We start from the raw sequence: 25,853 nt of genomic DNA, 5'->3' as shown, positions 1-25,853 counted from the left end.
TCAGGGAGTGAACTTCGCTAAATGCTGAGTAGTATTCACAATGAGGTTTTCATTCTGCAGCGGAGTGTGCGCTGATATGAAACTTCGTGGCAGATTAAAACTGTGTGCCGGACCGAGACTCGAACTCGGGACGTTTGCCTTTCGCGGGCAAGTGCTCTACCAACTGAGCTACCCAAGGACGACTCACGACCCGTCCTCACAGTTTCAATTCTGCCAGTACCTCGTCTCCCACCTTCCCAACTTCACAGTTTCAATTCTGCCAGTACCTCGTCTCGTACCTTCCAAAATTCACAGAAGCTCTTCTGCGAATCTCTTCTACAAGGTTCGCAGAAGAGCTTCTGTAAAGTTTGGAAGGTAGGAGACGAGGTACTGACAGAATTGAAACTGTGAGGACGCGTCGTGAATCGTGCTTGGATAGCTCAGTTGGCAGAGCACTTGCCCGCGAAAGGCAAAGGTCCCGAGTTCGAGTCTCGGCCCGGCACACAGTTTTAATCTGCTTAGTAGTATGTTTTTCATACATGGTAAACGAGGTTAATGGTCACAGGGGGTGGAATGGCGTGCTTTTATGCACGTTGGGAAACTTTTAACGAATTAAGTTAATTCTATGTTGACATTTATTCACAAAATGTAGTGCACTCTCAAGTTCAGTACACATTCAACACGTATAAACTCCCAAGACAATGGTTCTGTAGAGGGGAAACTGTTGTCGTTATATTAATCATATTATTCAGCGGTGATTACGTTAACTAAGGGACACAACATAGATGCACAAATTAGATGCACGAAGATTCAAACACTCATAAAATAACCGAAGGCAAAATTCACCATTTTCTTGTAAGGTTTGAGTCATCAAGACTGGGTTGTGACTCTCAACGAGAAAAGGCCGTAACAAAATCTAGATCACGATGCGTGGGATGAATCTCGACCGGATAAAGAACGAAGTTGGCCACATCTGAATCCAGTTCAACGATAACAAAGTTACCACCGGCGAGATCCCTATAATGATACTCACCAGCGACTTTAAAAATTATATAAAGGTCGTAACACGAAAATCTGAAGTGACTCCCATCCAAAATCACCTTCCAAGTGCTCACAGAAGCAGACCCCAGAACAGCGACTGACAAATTATGCACAGAATCCAACCTAGTTCGACTCGGTGCACAGAGAGCGAAAGGACCAATCGACAAGGCGAATTTTTCAGTGGTGCCAGGCGTTCAACAAGTAATTTGAACAAACGCTTGCCTTGCCCATGGGTCTGAAGGAACGATTCGGGAGGCCGTGCGTTAAGAATGACCAGGCAGACAGGCGCCCCGCTGAACTGGCGCCCCAGGCCAGCTTAGAAAGAGTAAACTCAGCGACCGTTCCCAGATACTGCTACAAAGCTGAGCCAACGAAGTCCGCCTGAATTTACCAACGTACATACGTGTGCAATTATATCCACTTTCATACAATCCAGTAATCATCAAGGTCTAGGAAAGATGGTTAAAGTTACATGCGGTGCTGAATATCGAACGTAATGAAAATGAAGATGAAATTTCAATCCATAAGCTCCCAGAGTGATATTCCCTCACCTGGCGCGATAAAAATATGAGGGAACACATTCTTCAGATCCTGCTAAAACTGCAAAATCACGTGGACGGTGGATTGACTGCAGCCTTTCACACAGTCAGCTGCTATGAAAATCTATTATTGCTAACAATTTCAATAGTTACTAATCATAATCAAGCAAAAAATGTTCAAATACAGTGTTTTTGTGGGAACATACATGATGTACCATCTCACTCTACATAACATAAAAAACACGAGCGTTATATAGGGATGAAAAGTCATGTTTGTTTCCAGGAAAACTGAGAAACTTCATATGCTTGATAATGATTAGAAACAATCACAACTTGTAGCTACATACTAGAAATGATGACCGACTATTAGAATTTTCTTAACACATCAACAGCTGGTTGAGCGTAAAAATTGCATCAGAAAGAAGGAACTATTGCAATCAGTCTTTTCAATGGTCATGTGTAGTCCTACCTTGCGCTATTATTTACACATTTGTTTGTATTTATTGAAGCACAGTTTTAACGAAACAGGCTAAATATTAATGGATCTTTACAGTTTTTTTTACTATGTTACTGCAATCCCTACGTGACCCAATTATAAAACGTTCTAAAATGCGACATAACAGCCCTTTCGGGAAGGAAATGTTCGTTGCTCCAGCGGGAATGGCTAGAGTTTTGTAAAAACGTCTCTAGATGCCAGTGTTGGTAACCTCAGTCAAGATCACGATATCATCCGCTCAACAGAAGGTTTCTGCGCGCTGTAAATATCAGTGATTGCAGTCAAGCGCGTTTTTCGCGAAGTTTTGAGGTGATAAATCCTGTGGAGAAACACATTCGTTGTTTGTAACTCCACTCTGAACAGACCGTACGTCTGTCTTCTGACGACACCTGTACCATCCTCTTACACCCAACGTCCCCATTTATTTGATGGATGTATTTCAATTTGTGGCCACCCCTACAGCTTTTACCCTCTACATCTCCCTCAAGGACCACTATGTTCTAACACATGTCCCATCGTTCTGTATGTTCTTGTTGTCATTGTATTCCATATGTTCCTCTCCTCGCTGGTTCTGTGGAGAGCTCCTCCTCCAAACCACATTTCAGACGCTTTGAATCCCTTCTTTCCCTGATTCCTCGTCATGACTGACTTCCATGCAATGCTGTGGTCCAAACGTACTGACTCAGAAATTTCTTCTTCAGATTAAGCCCGATGTTTGATACTTGATACTAGCAGACTTCTCTTAGCCAGAAATGTCCTCTCTGATATACTAGTCTGCTTATTAGGTGTTTCTTGCTTTGTCTGTCGTGGATTACTTTGCTTTCAAGATAAGAGAAATCCTTCATTTCGTCTACTTCATCGTCCCCTTTTATCAAGTTTAAGCTTTTCCTCATTGCTTTCACTTTTATTCGATTTACTCTCAATCCATAGCATGTGCTCGTTAGACCTTCCGCTCAACAGATCCTGCAGTTCTTCCTCACTTTCATTGGAGATACTGTTTTCATCAACGAATGTTAGCATCCTAAATTTTAACCCCGCTCCTGAACGCTTATTTCCGTAGTTGCTTCTTCGATGCACAGATTGAAGAGTAGGAGCGAAAGACATCCTCCCTTTCCGAAACATTTTCTAATCCAAGCACTTTGTTCTTTTTTCCGCTCTTATATGTTACCTGTGTTTGCATATAGCTTATACGTATTTTCCCACGAATTTCGAACATTGTGCTTTATTTTGCACTCGAACGGTTTTTCTAGGTCGACAAATCCTATAACGCGTCGTGATTTTTCTTATGTCTTACTTCCGTTATCAAGCGCAACTTCACAATTGCATCACCCTTTCTTAAAGTCAAACTGATTATCATCCAGTAGATCCTCAATTTTCTTTCCTATTCTTCTTTATATTATTCTTATTATCAACATGGTTGCATGAGTTGTTAAGTTGATTGTGTGATAGTTCTCACACCTTGCCACCTTCGGTATTGTGTAGAGAATTTCTTCTTGGAAGTCTGGTGGTAGGTCTACTCACCAAACCAGCAATGCTCTCTATGCCTTCTACCTTATTTGATCACATGTCTTCTAAAGCTCTATTAAATTCTGATACTGGATCCACTATGCCTTCCATATCGACTTCTATTTATTCTTCCCCGTAATAAGATTAATCCTTCCCCTCATACACACCCTCAGTGTACTCATCCCATCTAATCTCTCTCTCTCTCTTACGTGTTTAACACTCTTAATGTTGACTCCTTTGCTTTTAATTCCACCAGAACTGTTTCGACTGGTCTACATGCTGATTCTGTTCTTTCGACGAACATTTCCTTTCCGATACTTTCACATTTTTCCTGCTGCCCTTGCGCTTCTGCTTCGTTGCACCTCATATTTCTTTCGTTACTAAGTGACTTATATTACTGTATGAATGCCTCTTCCTGAACATTTTTGTACTTCGTTTTTTCGTCGATCATCGGCAGTATTTTTTCTGTTATCCGAGGTTCCTACGCTGTTACCTATGTTGTACCAACATATTCAACTTCTATGATCGCCATTTATAGAGATGTCCATTCTTATCCAACTGTACCGCCCGTTGTGGTACTCATTATCGATTTATTTACAGCCTGAGAGAACTTCAAACGCATTTCATCATTGCTCAGTATTTTACATTCTACTTCTTTGCTCATTAATTCCTTTGGACTATTCCTTTTACCTAATTTCTGATCGGTGTCTATATCTGCCCAGAGTATACTTTATAATCCAACTAGCTGACAAATCCGACTTTGCTCGGGTATTTATTTTGCCAAATTTCTTTTAGAAAAAAAAAAATGAACTGTGTTTCCATGAATCCGTGAAAACACCTTTGAAATTATGAAACAGTCATACAAAGAAATCCACGTAATTTAAAATGTAGAAGTACAGCAGCCAAGTCAAGAAACATAGTATGCAAAATATAATTTATCTGCAATGTTTATTTAACTCAGAACATGATTATAAACGATATTTATAGTTACATGTCCAGGCAACTGGACGCAGTTGCTTCGCGAGCCTACAACGCTTTTTTGTAAACGTTTCTACGGCAAGCCTCTTCATATCTCTATAGGCACTATTGTTTGCGCCTATAGCCGACTGCGCTTGGCAGTTGAAAGCTCTCAAAAGCGCTGCCAGCTGTCAGAGATTTCCTTGACTGTACTGTAGGAGTATCTTAATAGTAAAGAATAAAACTATTAAAACTTCATGCATCATTCGACATTTTTTCAAGTATTTCTGAAGTCATATCTCTTGATCAATACGTCATACAATGACATATTTTTGTAGATACATTTAGAGACATGTGTGAATACTGTCTGCGAAATATGTTGCTTATAGATAAGAAAATAAGTGATAAATTTAAAGATCATGCACGATGCGGCAGTTTTTCACACATCTCACTGTTTATTATATCTCCTGAACTATGCGCGGTAGCATAATACAATTTTGTAGGCGCGTCTAGCGGCACATGTATTTCCTGCCTGAGAACTTAATTGCGAATAGCCCTTTCCAATCCTGTATGGAGCGCGAGAAGAATGATTTTTCAACGCCTCTGTGTGCGCTTTAATTAATCTGTCTTATCCTCGCGACCCCTATGGTGGAGGGGGGGGGGGTTAGGGTTCCTGGGGAGTTGGATTTATCATTTAATATTGGTTCTTGAAAGTTTGTAATTAGGCTTTATTCAGATAGTCTGCGTTCATTTTGATGCATCTTCCACATCAGTTTCTTTTGCATTTCATGACACTTTCGCGTGGTTGAAACAAATCAGTGACCTTTCGTGCTACCCTTCTTTGTATACGTTCATTATCCCCAATTAGTCCTATTTGGTGCGGGCCCCATACACTTGAGCAATATTCTATGATGAGTTACATGGTTATTTTGTAAGCAAACTTCTTTGTATAGTGATTATATTTCTCTATTATTCTATTCATGAATCGAAGCCTGCCACCTGTTTCCCCTACGCCTGAGTCTACGTGACTGTTCCAGTTTATATCCCTCTAAATTGTTACACCCATGTTGTAGTATGAACTGATGGACGCCAGTTGTGGCTCAATGAGATTGTAGTTATAACATATTATGTTATTTCGTTTTGTGGAATCTTCCCATGTGCCCTGGTCTTTTCCAAGTACACTTCCTCCTCTCGTGTTTTTTTAATAGTGTATACGCTATTACTAATTGAAATTTATTGCAGAACTCAGTCTTTGTCTCTCATTTCTGCTACCAAGCTAATATTTTCTTGTAACTCTCTCGTCTATTCCTTCCTTTACGACAGCGTTCCAATCATCAAGATTATTAGATTTTCGTATCCTGACTCTCTTTATTTGTTGTTTGTGAATTCAGCATGAATACCTGACTTATTGTTGTTGGTGTTGGTTTGCTATCGATTCAAATGAGAAAAATCGATCAGATGAAGTATTTTTTTTTGTTACCTACTCTTTGAAGTTACCTATATTTGTGCCTCCATCGTTTGTTATTCCCTTTTAAGATATGACCATCCCTCTTCATCTGATTATTGCAGTATCAACAGGGTTCGAGAACTTACAACGAATCTCTACAGGCCTAGAGAACTTCAAACGTATCTCATCATTCCTCGGTACTTCAGTATCCCACTTCTTTGCACATTGAGTTATCCGGAAGTTTCACTTCACCACTACTAAATTTTTATCTGAGTCGGTTGCGCCTTTCACTTCGAAATCTAATTTCAAAATTTCCGTCTGACCATAATAGAGTCCAACTGGACTTTTCCCATGTTTCCAGCTCTTTTCAAAGTATATTCTCTGCTGTTGTGATTTTTGATCAATGTATTTGCTATTAAAGCTGGAATTTTTTGCAGAACTCAATTAGTGTTTCCCCTCTCTTTTTCATGCTACAAAGCCCATATTTTCCCGTAACTCTGTTCTCTATTCCTTTCTTTACTACAGCGTCCAAATTCCTGTCATTATTAGATTTCCATTTTCATCTTGAATTATCCGGTAAATATCCTCACACACTTTCTCTATATCTTCGTCTTTTGCATTTAACACGGGCATGTACACATGAATTATTCTTGGCGGCGTTGCTTTGCTATCGATTGACATGTGTGCAACCTTATCACTGAACTGTTCACAGTAAATCACCTTCTGCTATATCTTCCTATTCATGACGAATGCTACTCCCGTTACACCATTTTCTGCTGTTTCCCTATATTCGTCTGACCAGAAATTCTTTCTGAACACATAGCACTAAAACTTTCTCGCCGCGCAAGCTGGGAATTTGAAATTTCCAATGTGACAGTCGAACGCTAAGCCGACATTTGATCTACAATCTTACAGACAACAATCAGCCTAAACCCTTCGTGCTGGTGATAAAAGAAAACATATTGACGTCAACAATGATCCCTTAACAGAACTCGAAGATGACAGATGTTTCTACTGAAGTTAATTTTCGTTGACCTATTAACATTCCATATGAGCGATAACGGAAAAAATATAAGCACATGCGTATTCCACAACTCTGAGGAAATAGTTGAGCGTGAAAGAAATCATCCTAAGGCAAACGCATTCTGTTTCGTTCCTTACGAAAAGGTTTATGGCCCATGTCCTTCTGAAGACAACAGTAATGGAACCAGCTATCTTGAAATGTTGCACACGTAGCTTTTTCCACAACTTCAGGATTTCTTATTCCAACAGGGTTGAGCTCCACTGCACCGGTTCTGCAACAAACGACATACGAAATTTTTTTGTGTTTACGTGAAGGAATGCATCTTCCGTGCCTCTCTAGTTCACAACATAAATGAGCTCAGAATGGAATAACAAAAGCAGTGACTTCTGTCGATGAATGAATCATTCAGAATTTATGAAATTTCATCATTAAATAGAAGTCAATATTTGACACCAGTTGAACTCAACCGACTTTCCTCTTGTCTTCCATTCTTCACCCAGTGTAACCTTACTTCATAGGTAGTATATTTCCTTCAACTATTTTCCATCGCTGATTTTCATGAAAAGTCGCTATTCTACTTTCTACGATCTCTCTCGTATTCCTCTCAGCGTAGTTTATCTCTCATCCACATTGAATGCTAAACTTTTGTCCACTCCAGTCAAAAGGACTTCTAGATATTACGAAGAGCCTGCCTGAGGATGAAACTTAGCATCGTCTCCAATTCAGTTTGCACTTTCATACGTCTTCCGAAATTTCTTTTCATGTTCTCAGTTCAAAATAAGCTACAGCTCTTTCTTATACACTTCTTACAACGAACTTATCATTCTAAACCTGCAAATTTTTTTTCATTACTTTTAATATTTCCATTAAACAACAAATTTCATCTTCGTCTCGAATGTCTTATTGCTACCGCGTGTTGTCTAATAGTGATACACAACTCAAATGTCCTACTTTTTCATTTTTTTCCCTCCAATATTAAGCGCACAGTCAGAAGTGCTTATATAGTACCTTTATTATTTATTTGTTAAACTGTTGTTTCTACTGGAGTTCTTTATTTTTTCTTTCCATATATATAATTACTCCCTCTCCCCCCACCCCACCCCATGAAACATGGACCTTGCCGTTGGTGGCGATGCTTGCGTGCCTCAGCGATACAGACAGCCGTACCGTAGGTGGAACCACAACGGAGGGGTATCTGTTGAGAGGCCAGACAAACTGCCTTGCTGCGCTGGTACTGCGAAGTGCTGAAAGCAAGGGGAAACTATAGTCGTAATTTTTCCAGAGAGCATGCAGCTTTACTGTATGGTTAAATCATGATGACGTCCTCTTGGCTAAAATAACCCGGAGGCAAAATAGTCCTCCATTCGGATCTCCGGGCGGCTGCTACTCAGGAGGACGTAGTTATCAGGAGAAACAAAACTGGCGTTCTACGGATCGGAGCGTGCAATGTCAGGTCCCTTAATCGAGCAGGTAGGTTAGAAAATTTAAAAAGGGAAATGGATAGGTTAAAGTTAGATATAGTGGGAATTAGTGAAATTCAATGGCAGGAGGAACAAGACTTCTGGTTAGGTGAATACAGGGCTATAAATACAAAATCAAATAGGGGTAATGCGAGAGTAGGTTTAATAATGAATAAAAAATAGGAGCGCAGTCAAGCAACTACGAACGGCATAGTGAACTCATTATTGTAGCCAAGATAGACACAAATCCCAAGCCTACCACAGCAGTACAAGTTTATATACCAACTAGCTCCGCAGATTGAGGATATGTATGATGAGATAAAAGAAATTATTCAGACAGTGAAGGGAGACGAAAATTTAATAGTCATGGGTAACTGGAACTCGACAGTAGGAAAAGGAAGATAAAGAAAAGTAGTAGGTGAATATGGTATGGGAGTAAGGAATGAAAGAGGAAGCCGCCTGGTAGAATTTTGCACAGAGCATAACTTAATCATAGCTAACACTTGGTTCAAGAATCATAAAAGAAGGTTGTATACATGGAAGAAGCCTGGAGAGACTGGAAGGTCTCAGATAGATTATATAATGGAAAGACAGAAATTCAGGAACCTCGTTTTAAATTGTAAGACATTTCCAGGGGCAGATGCGGACTCTGACCACAATTTTTCGTTATGAACTGTAGATTAAAACTGAAGAAACTTCAAAAAGTTGGGAATTTTAGGAAATGGGTCCTGGATAAACTGAAAGAACCAGAGGTAGTAGAAAGCTTCAGGGAGAGCATTAGGGAACATTGACAAGAATGGAGGAAAGAACTACAGTAGAAGAAGAATGGATAGCTTTGAGAGATGAAATAGTGAAGGTAGCAGAGGATCAAGTACGTAAAAAGACGAGGACTAATGGAAATCCTTGGGTAACAGAAGAGATATTTAATTTAATCGCTGAAAGGAGAAAATATAAATATGCAGAAAATGAAGCAGGCAAAAAGGAATACAAACGTCTCAAAAATGAGATCGACAAGAAGTGCAAAATGGCTAAGCAGGGATGGCTAGAGGACAAATGTAAGGATGTAGAGGCGCATATTACTAGGGGTAAGATAGATACTGCCTACAGGAAAATTAAAGAGACCTTTGGAGAAAAGAGAACCACTTGTATGAATATCAAGAGCTTAGATGGAAACCCAGTTCTAAGCAAAGAAGGGAAAGCAGAAAGGTGGAAGGAGTATATACAGGGTCTATACAAGGGCGATGTACTTGAGGACAGTACTATGGAAATGGAAGGGGACGTAGGTGAAGATGAAATGGGAGATTGATTCTGCATGAAGAGTTCCACAGAGCACTGAAATATCTAAGTCGAAACAAGGTCCCAGGAGTAGACAACATCCCATTAGAACTACTGATAGACTTGGGAGAGCTAGCCTTGACAAAACTCTACCTTCTGGTGAGCAATATGTATGAAACAGGCGAAATACCCTCAGACTTCAAGAAAAATATAATAATTCCAATCCCAAAGAAAGCAGGTGTTGACAGGTGTCAAAATTACCGAACTATCAGTTCAATAAGTCACGGCTGCGAAATACTGACCCGAATTCTTCACACACGAATGGAAAAACTGGTAGAAGCCGACCTTGGGAAAGGCCAGTTTTGGTTCCGTAAAAATGTTGGAACACGTGAGACTATACTGACCCTACGACTTATCTTAGTAGATAGATTAACGAAAGGCAAACCTACGTTACTAGCATTTTCAGACTTATAGAAAGCTTTTGACAGTGTTGACTGGAATACTGTCTTTCAAACTCTGAAGGTGGCAGGGGTCAAATTCATCGAGCGAAAGGCTATTTACAATTTGTAAAGAAACCAGATGGCAGTTGTAAGAGTCGAGGGGCATGAAAGGGAAGCAGTGGTTGGGAAAGGAAAGAGACAGCGTTATAGCATATCCCCGATGTTATTCAATCTTTACATTGAGCAAGCAGTAAAGGAAACAAAACGAAAATTTTGAGTAGGAATTAAAATCCATGGAGAAGAAATAAAAACTTTGAGGTTTGCCGATGACATTGTAATTGTGTCAGACAGCAAAGGACCTGGAAGAGCAGCTGAACGGAATGGACAGTGTCTTGAAAGGAGGCGATAAGATGAACATCAACAAAAGCAAAACGAGGATAAAGGAATGTAGCCTAACTAAATCAGGTGATTCTGAGGGAATCAGATTAGGAAATGAGGCACTTAAAGTAGTAGGTGAGTTTTTCTATTTGGGGAGCAAAATAACTGATGATGGTCGAAGTAGGAAGGATATAAAATTTAGATCGGCAATGGCAAAGAAATCATTTCTGCAGATGTCAGGAAGTCTTTTCTGAAAGTATTTGTATGGAGTGTAACCCTGTATGGATGTGAAACGTGGACGATAAATAGTTTAGACAAGAGAATAGAAACTTTCGAATTGTGGTGCTAGAGAAGAATGTCGAAGAATAGATGGGTAGATCTTGTAAATAATGAGGAAGTACTGAATAGAATTGGGGAGAAGAGGAAATTGTGGCACAACTTGTCTAGAAGAAGGGATTGGTTGGTGGGACATGTTCTGAGGCGTCAAATGGTCACTAATTTGGTATTGGAGGGCAGCGTGGAGGATGAAAATTGTAGGGGGAGACAAAGAGATGAATACACTAAGCAGAGTCAGAAGGATGTAGGGTGCAGAAGTTACTTGGAAATGAAGAAGCTTGCACAGGATAGAGTAGCACGGAGGCCTGCATCAAACCAGTCTCTGGACTGAAGATTGCAACAACACCAACAACACACGTTTTTAAATCAGCTGAAATAACTTCTTGTGTGTATACCTTCCACAGACATCAGAAGCTTTGTATGTAGATAGATACTTCAGACTCCTGTGTAGTTGTCTGGTCTCATTAATGGTCTGTCACATTCTGACTATTCATTTGAATCACCTATTTCTTCCACGTCAGTTTCTCCTCTTCTTTTATAACGCATCGTTCGTAAATGTCTTGAGCACATTTGATGGATGTATTACACAATTATAGATATGTTAATAAAACGTGTTTTTACAGACATGACTGCTTCATTTTTAAAGTAAGGTTCAAGAGACAATGAAACTTTCATACAACTAAATATGTTTCTTTCATAAAAAGGTGAAGTGTGTATTTTCTCTTTATCTTGCACTTTTTAATATTCTCGCAACTGTTTATATTTAATGGTAAGTTGGAAATTTGTCTTTTCTAGATTTTTGGTTGTGCTTATGACCTTATTTTGCAAAGGCCTTAGAGTTACATAAGCCATGTATCTGACCTTTTATCCTGCACTTAACAAAGTTCCGTCACCACTGTATAGGTTTTATTTCTACAAAGTATAATTTTCATACAGATCGCTTTAATTTTTCCTTCTTTCGTTTCCTGTTAACAGTCTGCCAATATCCGTTCTTTTTCCATTAATATAATTTTTAAGAAACTTAAACTGTTGACGTCCCATCCCACCCCTTCCAGTCTTGTGCTTCTTACTTTTAGCGATAAAATGCAGTATGTGCCGATTTATAAACTACTTTTTCGCTCTCACCTTCGCTATATATATTGCACTCTGTTATCCATTAGCACTTTCATTTTACATTCCATTATCCTGAATGCTAACACTTATACTTAATCTGTTTCGTCTGAGAATTTATTCATTTCATACTGAGCTGAATTTTCGTCCGCCTGTTTATTTAAATATTTGTGTAGCCATATACGTTCTATACAGAGTCTCCCCTTAATGTTGCGATGAACTTCGAGGTGTTGTAGAGGGTGGCTTGAGGAACAAAGCGAGGACAGGAACCCGTGCCTGGAAACGTCATCCAATGACGCTACAGAGCGTCGAAGTTCAGGCTCCGGCGCCTTCCGTTAGGTCACCCCATCGGCAGCAAACGAGACATTGCTCGCTGGCAGACCTTAGGCAGAACTTCTCGCAATGTTGTTTGCTATTCAGTGATAACGACTGACTGCCACGATCGTCAGTGGAGAGCGTGGAGCTATATGCTGCGTAGGCAGGCGTTGTCTTCTACGAATGCGATTCTCTGTTGGCTCGTTGTAAGACAGTTACAGACACTGGTTTCCATCTGCAATTTATTTTTCTACTGTACACCGAAAAACATTGGAGCATCACATTCATAGGAGGCAAGGCCTATCTGCGCAGCAGTTAGCTCCATCTTCTCCACAGGTGATCGTGGTAATCAGTCACGATCACTGAGTAACAAAAAACATTGCGATACTTTCCGCCTACGGTCCGTCACACTTGCTGCCGAAGAGATGGCCTAGCGATATGCGCCAGAGCCTATAATTTCGGCGCTCTGTAGCGTCGTTGAAAGACGTTTGTGGACACGGGGTTTTATCTTCTCTTTGTTCCTTAAGACACCCTCTACAATACCCTCGTAGTTTGCTGCACCATTTCTGGGACAGCATGTGTACAGTTTTGTCTTCTATAGCTTTCTCCAAGTATCACTTAACATTTTAAAAAATGGTATTCCCAGCATGCTTCTGGAGTCCTTCTTATATCAGCCTCGTATCTCATTTGTTTCTCAAAAAAGTGTTCTCAGCATGCTTTTAAAATCTATATTGTAACAGTCTCTTAGTTCTCTCATTTTACGAAAAAGGTATCCTCAGCATGCTTTTAAAATCCACTCCGTAACAGCCTGTTCTGTCCCTCCTTCCTTTTCTGCAATATAACTTCTCCTGTAATTCTGCCTTTCTTTCTTTCGCCTACTACAACATTTTAATCTTCTAATACCGCCGAAAGTTCATTCATCCTCCCATATTTTATTCAAAAATGGTTCAAATGGCTCTGAGCACTATGGGACTCAACATCTTAGGTCATAAGTCCCCTAGAACTTAGAACTACTTAAACCTAACTAACCTAAGGACATCACACACACCCATGCCCGAGGCAGGATTCGAACCTGCGACCGTAGCAGTCCCGCGGTTCCGGACTGCAGCGCCAGAACCGCTAGACCACCGCGGCCGGCATATTTTATTAATTCCACAATTTACTCTTATACATGGTGTTTCACTATTTCTGTTACACGCTTCTAGGGGTTGTAGAGGAATCTATGTAGATAAAGTACGAGAAACCGGTGTCCGAAAATGAACCGTCTGGATGTAAAATAAATTTGAAGACCCGAACATTATCCCATGCCACACAGTGGAGACAATGACTTCTGACATGTGTGTTCTCCAGGAGTCCATGGCATGGGCAGTGTTTCGAGTACTCTTCGTCTGGTCGTCTTCTGCGTGACGAAGGACGTTCTTTGCAAAGTCAAGAGAGTGGCCCGTCCGTCGAGCACCACAGCCACCCCTCCTAGCTGTGAATGTACCAGTTTCTCGTCGTTGTTGTTGTAGTCGAACGAAAATTGTAATTGGTGTCATATTTTTAAGAGGGACTCCCTCTTTTCAGTTCGTTCGCGTACAGTGTAGCGGCAAATTATAAAGTGATATGGTTTTCAAACTTATCTTACACCCAAACAGTACATTTCCCGGACATGGATTCCTTACCAAAATATTGTCTATTGTACAACACCTAGAAACCTGTTACAACAATTGCGAAATGTCCTGCATGTGCCAATGTAGATTTCGAAGTCAAAAATTCATCATCATCTCTTCAGTTTTTGTGTAAGAACCAACATTATTATGACGCGCACCAATAATTTGAGAAATTATTGGGGAATATACAGGGTGAGTCACTAACTAGTATCACCAAGAATAACTCCAAAAGTATAAGAGCTGAAAAGTTTGGGGGACAAAAATTGCATGGGACAAAGGGGCGATAATATGACTTTGGTTTTTTGTTGCCAGATGAGGTCGCTTCAGAGATATGAAGGGCAACTTGCTTTTTTTAAATGGGATGCTATAGATTGGTACTTATTTTCTGAAAGCGGCTATCGAGACGAATCCAAAGATGTGTAACAGTAAGGTCTTTGAAGGTCAACGGAGGTCACAAAAATGGCATCACGTCCATTTACAGAAGGTGTTCGAAATGATGACCATTGGTATCACTGCAGTGCTGCAAACGTCTTACCATGGATTGAGTGGTATTCCTTATCACTTCGGCACTTATCGAAGCACATGCTCCGACAATTCTCTCTCGCATATCTTCAGGTGTAGTTGGAACTTCTTTATAAACAATGTCTTGTACGAATCCCCGCAATAAAAAAATCCAGAGGCTTCAAGTCTGGCGAACGAGCAGGCCACGACACGTCTCCTTCGCGTCCAATCCAATCCATTGATCTGGGCATTGTCTTCGCAACTCATTTCTAGCCATCAGCGTAAAATGTACCGGATACCCATCGTGTTGATACCACATCCTGTTCCTTGTTCCTAAAGGTATTTCTTCCTATAAAAGACAGAATGTTTCTTGCAGGAATGTGGTGTACTTCCTACCATTAAGATTTCATTCGATGAAATAGGGGCTTATAATTCTGTCCTCCAGAATCCCACACCATACAATCACCGACCACGGTTTTTGGTGTGTAACTTGCCGCAGCAATCTATTTTCAGTTGCCCAGTAATACATTAACATTTCCATGGTTCTTGAATGTAGCTCGTTAGTAAATAAAAACAAATTAATAAATGTGTCATCCCTCTGAATCTGAAGTTGAACCCATCGGCAGAATTAAGCGTGACGCATATAATCGGTACCAGTTAATTCTTGGTGGAGACTGATATGGTAAGGATGATATTTATGGCGATGCAAAACATGAACAAGAAAAAAATGGTTCAAATGGCTCTAAGCACTATGGGACTTAACATCTGAGGTCATCTGTCCCCTAAACTTTGCCATTTATGCTTCCGATGCGTTAAAAATCCAGTTATTCTCACTTTATCATAGCCATATTTAAATGTACGACGTGTAGGGTGAATACGTTGAGGATATCTTTCAGCGTATAACTCTTTAGCTCTCACTGAATTTCGTTGACGTTCTCCGTAAATGAGAAGCATATCGACTTGTTCTTCGAAGAAATACATGACTCACATTCGCTTGATTCGACGATACTATTCTTACCGTTCCTATTAATGTTGTATTGCGAAACCGTCGAATGATGTTTAAATGTCAATGGCGCGTTAGATGGATATGCCGCATTCTGCGAATATTTACTATTTGCACGATATACGAGGAAGAACTATCAGAGCACGTGCTTTGATAAGTGACGAAGTGAGAAGGAGTACCATTCAATCCGTGATAAGAAGATTTCAACACTGCATTGATACCTTCTGTAAATGGACGTTCATGCCACCTTTGTGACCTTCTTTGACCTTCAAAGACCTTACTATTACACATCATTGGATTCGTCTCAATAGTCGCTATCAGAAAATTACCAAAGTATAGCACCCCATTTAAAAAACGAAGTTGACCTTATATCTCTGACGGAACTCCACCTAGCAACAAAAACTAACTTCCTATTATGCCCCCCTTGTCCTATTGAACATTTGTCCCACAAACTTTTCAGCTACTATCATCCTTTCGGGGTTACTCTAGGTGGCAATAGTTAGTGACTCACCCTGTATACAGAAGTACAGAAAAACATAGTTGAGATTTCAAATTGTAAGTTACACACGTCGTCCTATGATAAGGCCATTGCGCACCAAGAATGGCGAATCGTCAGAAAAAAGTGCATGATCTAGATTTCCCGGAGACACTGCTCTGCTGCGATACAGATAGCAGGTGTTTCACAGTGAGGTAGTGAAATGGCACGCCAGCTGGAAAGGTGCTCCTATACTGAAGAACGTGGAACTAAACTACACATTGATTCACCTGGAAATTCTGCCTGTATATGGACGAAATGCAATCTTGTGTCCAGCTGTAGTGCAAACAGCTTGAACGGGGCCGCAAAGGCGTGGGTGGTGCAAATCAGGAGGAAACGCCACTGATATCGACCACAGACGACTATCGGAAAACGGATTCCCAGCAGTCTCAGATTTTCCACCGCTGAGGCCGTACACAAAGCGGTTCTTGGATGGCGCCGTGATCAAGGAGCAGATTTCTACTGTCGAGGAACTGTACATTTAGTAGAGTGTTCCGACCATTTTGTAAAGAAGCTTCATGACGTGCCTAATATAGTGTAGAGCACCCGCGAGCACGCAGAAGTGCCGGAACACGACGTGGTCTGGGCTCGACTAATGTCTGAAGTAGTGCTGGAGCGAATTCACACCGTGAGTCCTGTAGGGCTGCTCAAAAATCCGTAAGAGTACAAGGGGGTGGTAATCTCTTCTGAAAAGCACGTTTGAAGGCATCCCAGATATGCTTAATAATGTTCACGTCTGGGGAGTTTAGTGGCCAGCGGAAGTGCTTAATGTCAGATGCGTGTTTCTGGAGCCACTCTCCAGCAATTCTGGACGTGCGGGGTGTCGCATTATCCTGCTGGATTTGTCTAAGTCCGTCTGAATGCACAATGGACATGATTGGGTGCAGGTGATAAGACAGGATGCTTACGTACTTGTCACCTGTCAGAGTCGTATCTAGACATATCAGGGGTCCCATGCCGCTTCAACTGCATACGCCCCACACCATTTAAGGGCCTCCACAACTTTAAGAGTCCTCTGCTGACACGCAGGGTGCATGGATTCAAGAGGTTGTCTTCACACCCGTACACGTCTACCCGTTCAATACAATTTGAAACGAGACTCGTCCGACCAGGCAACATGTTTCCAGTCATCAACAGTCCAACGCCGGTGTTGACGGGCTCAGAGTTTGTATCGTGCAGTCGTCAAGGGGACACGAGCGGGCCTTAGGCTCCGAAAGCCCATATCGATGCTGCTTCGTTGAATGGTTCGCACGCTGTCACTTGTTGACGGCCCAGCATTGAAATGTGCAGCAATTTGCGGAAGAGTTGCACCTTTGTCACGCTGAACAATTCTCTTCAGTCGTCGTTGGTCCCGTAGTTGCAAGATCTTTTTCCGACAGCAGCAACGTCGGGAATTTGATGTTTTACCGCATTCCTGATATTCACGGTGAAATGGTCGTACGGGAAAATCCCCACTTCATGTCTACCTCGGAGATGCTGTGTGCCACCGCTCGTGCGTCGACGTTCAAACTCTTTTAAGTCTTGATACCCTGCCATTGTAGCAACAGTAAACGATCTAACAACTGCGACAGACATTGGTTCTCTTATATAGACGTTGCCGACCGCAGCGCCATATTCTGCCTGTTTACATAACTGTGTATTTGTATACGCTTACCTATGCCAGTTTCTTTGGCGCTTCAGTATTTATTCACCCAAAATTTCACAAATTACAGTTAAGAATTCACTATATCTCCCATAGACACCCAAGCCCTGGTGGAGAAGCTGTGACTTAGATATATATTAAAATTAAAATTAAAACGCTGTAAAAGACAGTAGACGGATTTTATTATTAGTTTTTCCAAAGAATTAATACGTAACTTTATTTCTTTGACCTGGCAGTTAAAACTTCTTGACTACGCACCGTAATTATCACAGATAGTTGATGTAAATATTATTAATGTGCAGGAAGATATCCTGGCGAGCAAGATAGACAGCATCAACCACTTGGACAGCGTGGAGAATCTGCAGAAGGCGTCGCTGTACGACAAGCCCAAGTTCAACATCCCAGTGGACGGGGAGGTGGACGAGGTGCTGGTGGTGAAGGACCTGAACGTGCCCACGCCGCTGCTGCCCCCAGAGGCCCCGGCAGTCACCGCTAGCACCGGCGCCGGCAGCATGGCGCTGGCGCTCGCCGCCTCTGCAGAAAAGATGTCCGATGCCTTCCTGTCGGGGGCCAAGGACGAGCTGGCGCCCATCAAGATGGCCACCGGTGACGCCTCCTGTGCAGCGTCCGCCGCCGGCGCAGGTGAGGAGGACTCGAACCGCTTCGCCCCGGAGGGCGACGACACGGAGGAGACGGAGAAATTCGCGCTGGAGCGTCGCGAGAAGGACGAGGTGCCGCGCAAGAAGGAGAAGATGGAGGAGATCAACTACAGCGTCAAGAAGGGCGGTGGCCAGGTGGACAGCCACCAGACCGCGGGGGCGGCCGCGGGGGCCGTGGTGCGGCGGCGCGGCGGCGACGCCGTGGGCGGGGGCGGCGGGGGCAGCAGTCGCAACATCTCCCACAGGAGGTCCGTGCCGGCTGCCAAGAAGAAGTCGTCCCCGGAGATACTCGGTGAGCCCCTATAACTAACTACTTGTCATACGAGTGCACAAATCTACGCTCAGGATCAGACTCAGTAACGTAGAGTCACACCATATATCAACGTACCGTTAGGCACTGTCACCGTCAAATGCATGTGCGCTAATGGTGTTGATTATTTTGTGGACCGCAGCTCGATAATGTACGAGGGAATGTCAATTAGTATCTGCAATCAATTTTTACAAGAAGAGTACACAATTTTATTGGTGTCATTTTCCAACATTGTTACCCTTCTTTTCAGTGCACTTGGCCAATAGTTGCATCCTTTCCAGTACCATCTGAAAAAAAAAGATTTTTGGCAGGGCAGCAAGCTACGTATGCACCGATCGTTCACCTGTTGATTATAGCTGAATCAGCTGCATCTTAAAGTATCTTTTTGTAGATTAATCTGGATATGATTTGCCACACCATCAATTGACACTTGTCTGTTATTGAGGCCGAAGGCATGGACTTATTCAATATTGGTACCAGTTGTGACTGCAGCTGAACGCCCCGCTCTTTCATCATTATTTACGTCCATCCACTGGTAGACACCTAGCTATGACAAAACATTGTCCCTGTAATGTTCTCAGTGTCTTCTATGTATTGCCGTTCCTAGTTCACCTTCAGACCATAAGAAACGGATTGCGAAACGCTGTTGTTCTATGGTGCAAACAGAGAAGGGTGAGGCCGGCTTTACGTCGCAACAGCGCAAAGAGGACGTGTGATAATGTCGCAGCCTACCACAGGCGAAGACATCAGTGCCACCTAGAGGATGGTGAGCACAAAAAGCCGTAGAGACAATCTAAAGACAATTAGAGCAAAATTGCAGGTGCTTATTTATTTAACTTCGAAAATGTTAGTAAAAAACCACCACAGCTGTATTTCAAATGCGTTTATTCCGCCACAAACGGTTTGGTTCTAAATGGACTTCAACAATTCACGAACAGTCTTCGTAACTAATTCTTACAAAGTGGCAGAATAGTTCTAATAGTATGAATCAAAACTGTCTAACCGCCTAAGGCTATAAGTCACATGCTGGAACACAATGAACACACTGAATCACTTCATCTTCCATCTGGCAAAACAACAGCCGTAAGGTTTGATGTCACGTGAAGAAGTCCATTTAGAACCAAACCGTTTGTGGCGTAATAAACGCATTTGAAATACAGCTGTGTAGGTTTTTTATTAACATTTTCGAAAGTAAGTCAATAAGCACCAGCAATTTTTACTGAACAGAACTTCCAAACATCTCGCTCAGCTTGCTATCTACAGTGAGAGTGAGGTCATCAGATACCATCCGTGAAGCAAAAAGCTGAAATACAGATTTAGAATTACGGAACTAGCAATGATACTGCTTACTAATGGCCAAAGCAAATTTCATAACTGATGTTCTTGACAAAAGTTGTGAGGAAATTTTCTACACCGTTGAGGAATGAAAATATAGAAAAGTGTTTTCCAAACATTTCAAAACATCCACGTTTATCTGATAGAGAAAATATATACAAACAGAAGAAAACAATATTTAGAAGACAATAACTAGTCCCTTTTTACGTTAGCTACTTTCCTAGGGACCATACATAGCCAAAAATAACTGATTTTCTGATTCGATAGAGTCGACTTTCATTGTTCGAAAAAAGTTTTTAAATTAAAATTATCTTCTCAATTTATGTTCTGTTCCTATTTACGCACAATTATAGGCTTTTTCTTTCTCCTGTTAACTAATAATTAAATCATTTTAGCTCTCAGCTCTCATGGTGTATTTTGTCGTGTATTTTCTAAGCTGAGAGGAGGGAAGGCTTTGGACTACTGAGGGTCTTACCCTCAATTTTAGGCAATCACAAAATAGTAGCAAGTAAATTGTTGACATTTTTATAACGTTAGAATTTCAGCTCAATTTAATTGTACAATGATTTTAATGTGTTTTAGGGTGGTTGGCTAATCCTATTAGCTTCCCGAGCGCTAGCCATTTGAATGCCATCCAATGTTTTATTAATACTGTTGAAGTATGATAGCGGTATGAATCGATGTACTGGAGATTGTATGTGACATTTTTATTGCTGCATTTTAGTTATATGGCCTTTTCTTTTCGTTTAAACAAGAGTATACACCAGTATGCTATTGTGAAAGGGCGATGATGACCACACTATTTAGCACCGAACCATTTTCAGTCCATCCGTCCATCACCCTAAACTGCTTGACATCTTTCGTGGAAGAACACTTACAGGAAAAAATCGTACGCAGTGGGTCACAAAAATGAAGCAAATGAAAAATAAAGATTCAGAAAACACGAAAGCACAAAATCCCATGCAATAACACGAGAGAGCGCCGCGAGAACACTCCGACTCACGATGTGAGCAGACCACTCCATAATCTGCCAACCCCATTCCCCCAGCCACCAAAGTCGATGCAAAAACTTTCTTCCGAGAAACCACCCGTATCGTAATTTTAAACGTACTGCGGGATTTTTTAAGTTTCTTTCCACAAAAGTAAATCAACTCTTAATTGCAATTTTTTCTCGCGGGAGAGTAACTGCGTCATGGTGTATAAAGGGATCTTCCAGGAATGAATCAGATTTGAAGTCTGTCATCCCAAACCCTCTCATTTGGTCACTTTTTTATCAGTTTTCCTACTGGTTTGATGCAGCCGACCACGAATTCCTCTCCTGTGCCAATCTCTTCAGCTCAAAGTAGTCCTTGCAACCTACGTCCTCAATTATCTGGTGGATGAATACCAATCTATGTTTTCCTCTAAAGGTTTTACTCTCTGCAGCTCCCTCTAGTACCATGGAAGTTATTCCTTCATGTCTTAACAGATGTCCTGTTATTCCTTACCTCATCAGGCCACCTAACTTTCAACATTTTTCTGCAGCACCACAGCACAAAAGCTTAGATTCTCTTCTGTTCCAGTTTTTCCAGAGTCGATGTCTCGCTACCAAACAATGTTGTTCTCCAAACGTACTTTCTAAGAAATTTCTTCCTCAAATTAAGGACTATGTTTGATATCAGTAGATTTCTAAATGGTTCAAATGGCTCTGAGCACTATGGGACTTAACATCTATGGTCATCAGTCCCCTAGAACTTAGAACTACTTAAACCTAACTAACCTATGGACAGCACACAACACCCAGCCATCACGAGGCAGAGAAAATCCCTGACCCCGCCGGGAATCGAACCCGGGAACCCGGGCGTGGGAAGCGAGAACGCTACCGCACGACCACGAGATGCGGGCAGTAGATTTCTCTTGACCAGGAATGCCCTTTTAGCTAGTGATAGTCTGCTTTTGATGTCCTCCTTGCTCCTACAGTTATGAGTTATTGTGTGCCTAGGTAGTGAAACATCCCCTTAGAAAAATTATACATGACAGTGCTTAAACTGACACACAATATTTTTAGCGCAACGCAATCTGAATTTCAAAAATCCCTACAAAAGAATGGCCCTGACTAACGTTAACCTATACCATTCACAAATCATTTACCTCACAAAAATCTTGGTTACTCGAACTACTGCAATACAGCGAGCGCCACTACTACCAGCTAAATAAAAGATTCAAACTACTGAAGGCACTAACTACTGATAGGCATAGTTAGCAAATGAAAGATTTTAATAGAGAATAAACAATGTATTTACCTTAATAGTGTCGAAAAATCATAATATACATAGCAGTTCATAATATCCAGTATTACAAATTTCAAAACTCCGCCATCTCTCTCCTCACATCCACCACTGCTGGCGGCTCACCTCCAACTGCGCAACGCTACGCGCTGTTCACATCCAGCTGCCGATGCCCAACACTACAATGGCAGACAACAATGCAAACTAGCCACAGACTGCACACAGCACAGCCAGTGATTTTCATAGAGAGAGCGCTACGTGGCGGCGGCGTTACCAATATAAGAACCTAAACAGCCTACTTACAGTAGCAGAATTACTTAACTTCATTTACTCGCGATCATCAGTCCTGGTAATTTTCTCGCTGTTCTCATTTCTGCTGCTTCTTATTGTTTCTTTGATATACTCGCAGTTCATATTCAGTACTCATTACACTGTTCATTCCATTCATCGGATCTTGTAATTCTTCTTCACTTTTACTGAGGACACATTTTCATCTACACCGAAAATCCGCAGTGCACCATAGGGCGGGTGACGGAGGGTACCCCGTACCGCTGCAATCATTTCCTTTGCTGTTCCATTCGCAAACAGAACGAGGGAAAAACGAAAGTATAAATCCCTCCGCATGAGACCTAATTTCTCGTAATTTATCTTCATAGTCCTTACGCGCAGTGTTTGTTTGGAGGAAGCAGAATCGTTTTGCAATCAGCTTCAAATGCTGGTTCTCTAAATTTTTTCCATAGTGTTTGTTCCTCGTAAAGAACAGTGCCTTCCCTCCAGATATTCCCGTTTGAGCTCCCGAAGCATCTCCATAACACTTAGGTGTTGTTCGAAGCTACCAGAAACAAATCTAGCAGCATACCTCTGAATTGCTTCGATATCTTCCGTTAATCCGACCTGGTACAGATCCCAAACACTCGAGCAGTACTCAAATATAGGTCGCAGCAGTGTCCTATATGCAATCTCCTTTACAGATGAACCACTCTGTCTTAGAATTCTCTCCATAAACCGAAGTCGACCAATCACCTTTCCCCCCCGCAATCCTTACATGCTGATTCCCTTTCATATCGCTTTCCAACGTTACGGCCAGATATTTAAACGACGTGACTGTCATGCAGGACACTATTAACGCTGTATAAGAACATTACGGGTTTTTTGCCCTACACATCATCAGTAGCAATGTCATCGGCGAATTGTAATTCCACTCTTGAACTTTTATTTCCGTAATTGCTTCTTCGATATATAGACTGAACAGAACGGATGAAAGACTAAATATCTGATTTACACACGCTTTATCCGAGCACTTCGTTCTTCCGTCACAGTGTTATCATTTTCTTTTTCAGTTTCTCTGTAGTTATTGTCTTGTTTTACCAGTCACAGAAGGAGAAACTGTTCAATCTCACAATTCTTCTTCTTCAGCTTCCGCTTCTTCTTCGTCTTCTTGTCGAATCGTACTTTCTCTCAAGCACTCTGGCACCCTGACAAATGAGGAGTAGACAGTGACCATAGGGGCTGAACCAACCGTGGTTTGAAAAAATGAATAAATAAAAAATTTAAAAAAGGAAATTGGATCTGATGCTTGCATTTTATTCAAAATTCTTGTTCTGATTAACTTTTAGTCATTGCAGTTTTTCGCAATATTGCACTTGATGTTGGTCACACGGCCGAAATTTCAATAGTGTCTTTTGTGAAATATACAATTTCTGACAAAAAAAGTGACCTATCCGAAAGTCATGGTCGGATGTTGATGTAACTTCAAACACGTACACTCCGTTGTCGGGTGTGCAAATTATTATAGCTGCAATTTTCTATGACATACAGAACGGCCAATGCAGCGCATTAGTGTTGTTCGTGTTCAGTGTTGCTACCAGCCTGGCTAGGCTATACAAGGAGCGCGAATAGTGTCAGATGCCGCGCACTCGTGCGAGACGGCGTTATCGGCACCTGACAGAGACTGAAAGCGGCCTGAATGTGAGTCTCCATTTGGCCGACTGGTCGAATCGTGCAACATCCAGTTTTATGGAGCATTCGGTTGTGACAGTAGCCCTATGTTGGGCTGCATGGGAATATGAGGCCACACACACACACACACACACACACACACACACACGCACACGCACACTCGTCAAGGTTCCAGTCGACGTCATCTGACCACCACAAGGGAGGATCACCGTAATGTGCACCAAGCACACCGTAACTCCTCTACGAGTACACCTGCATTTGTGATCGGAGAACAAGTAACGGACTCCTGTGCCACTCTGTGGCATTCCGCACCATTGGTCGGAGACTAGCAGCAGCCGGACTATAGAATGTCCACCTCGTAAGTAGGCTGCCGCTAACACCGAAACACAAATGGCTGCGTGCTGAGTCGTGCTTTGACTGGGAGGTATGGACTGCTGATGAACAGCGTCGTATTGTGTTCAGCGACGAGTCGCAGTTCTCCACGCTCCGGATAGTCGGCGAATATGGCAGCGACCTAGGGAGACGTCCGGTTCTTCCGTTATATTCGAGAGGCACTGTGGCATCGCTCTTAGCGTCATGGTGTGGGGAGTAATCTCATTTGCATTTTAAGGGGACGCCTAGAAGTGAAATTTAACGGCCAACGTTACGTCACGGACACCCGCTTACCTCTCGTACAACAGTACTGTGGTGCCACTTTCCAACAGGACGCAGCTCTGTCAGTTGTCGCCCATGAGTCTATGAACTGTCTGCGTATTGTTGAGGTCCTCCCGTGGCCAGCAAGATCCCAAGACCAGTCAGCGATAGATGTGGGACCAGATCGGACGTCACCGTCCCAGCACTAGTATCCACGATAACAAGGACCGGTAACAAAGTTATTTAGTTTCCTCGTCCCCTTCTGGATGCTTCACTATTTTTGTCGCGAAGCGTAATTTTACAGTCAAAGGCCACCACCACGTCTGAAAAATTGTTCTTCGTTTTCAGATTTGCCTATTTTCAGATGGAAATATTAACTTCTTGGAAGATGAGCATTACTGTACGAAACTGGTCAACACCTACATAAAAACGTTCTGCTGAATGGTTGATGTCTTATTTCATTCTGTTACATCAAGTGTCAGCATAGCTTCTCCCCTTCTTCATACTAAAAAATATCAACGATGCATAGTAAAAACAGTCAGATGAAATGGTTCAAATGGCTCTGAGCACTATGGGACTTAACAGCTGTGGTCATCAGTCCCCTAGAACTTAGAACTACTTAAACCTAACTAACCTAAGGACATCACACACATCCATGCCCGAGGCAGGATTCGAACCTGCGACCGTAGTAGTCGCGCGGTTCCGCACTGCGCGCCTAGAACCGCGAGACCACCGCGGCCGGCACAGTCGGAAGAACCCTCGCCAACATGTGGCTACGACCCTACATGTATCAAAGAAAAAAAAAGAGACTTCCACTTATATCGTAAAATATGGACTAAGCTCAGCAGAATAAGAACAAAGCACAGCAAATGTGCTGATTCGTTACACCGGCGAGGTAGGGCAGCTTCACCGGAACGTCGAATTGGTGCCGAAAGACAAACCATGTAGCAACGCTTTATTCATCAAGCGCCTCCTACAACATACAGAATATGAAAATGGATACGGTATGGCTGAAGCCGTTTATAACTGCTATCAGATCATGTAACTTTATAAC

General features: G+C 42.0%; 1 protein-coding gene across 6 annotated transcripts in view; it reads left to right on the top strand.

The window, feature by feature from the left end:
- Positions 1 to 25,853, top strand: part of LOC126162199 (schwannomin-interacting protein 1 homolog) — a 1,363,715-nt gene that overhangs the window by 870,748 nt on the left and 467,114 nt on the right. For all 6 annotated transcript variants that reach the window (XM_049918537.1, XM_049918536.1, XM_049918533.1 and 3 more), the window contains one exon: positions 17,939 to 18,587. In XM_049918537.1, coding sequence (XP_049774494.1) covers positions 17,939 to 18,587 — 649 coding nt within the window. The remainder of the gene's footprint in view (positions 1 to 17,938; positions 18,588 to 25,853) is intronic.

This window comes from Schistocerca cancellata, chromosome 2 (assembly GCF_023864275.1).
Source record: "Schistocerca cancellata isolate TAMUIC-IGC-003103 chromosome 2, iqSchCanc2.1, whole genome shotgun sequence".
NCBI lineage: Eukaryota > Metazoa > Arthropoda > Insecta > Orthoptera > Acrididae > Schistocerca > Schistocerca cancellata.
This window is presented reverse-complemented; position numbering and strand designations above follow the sequence as displayed.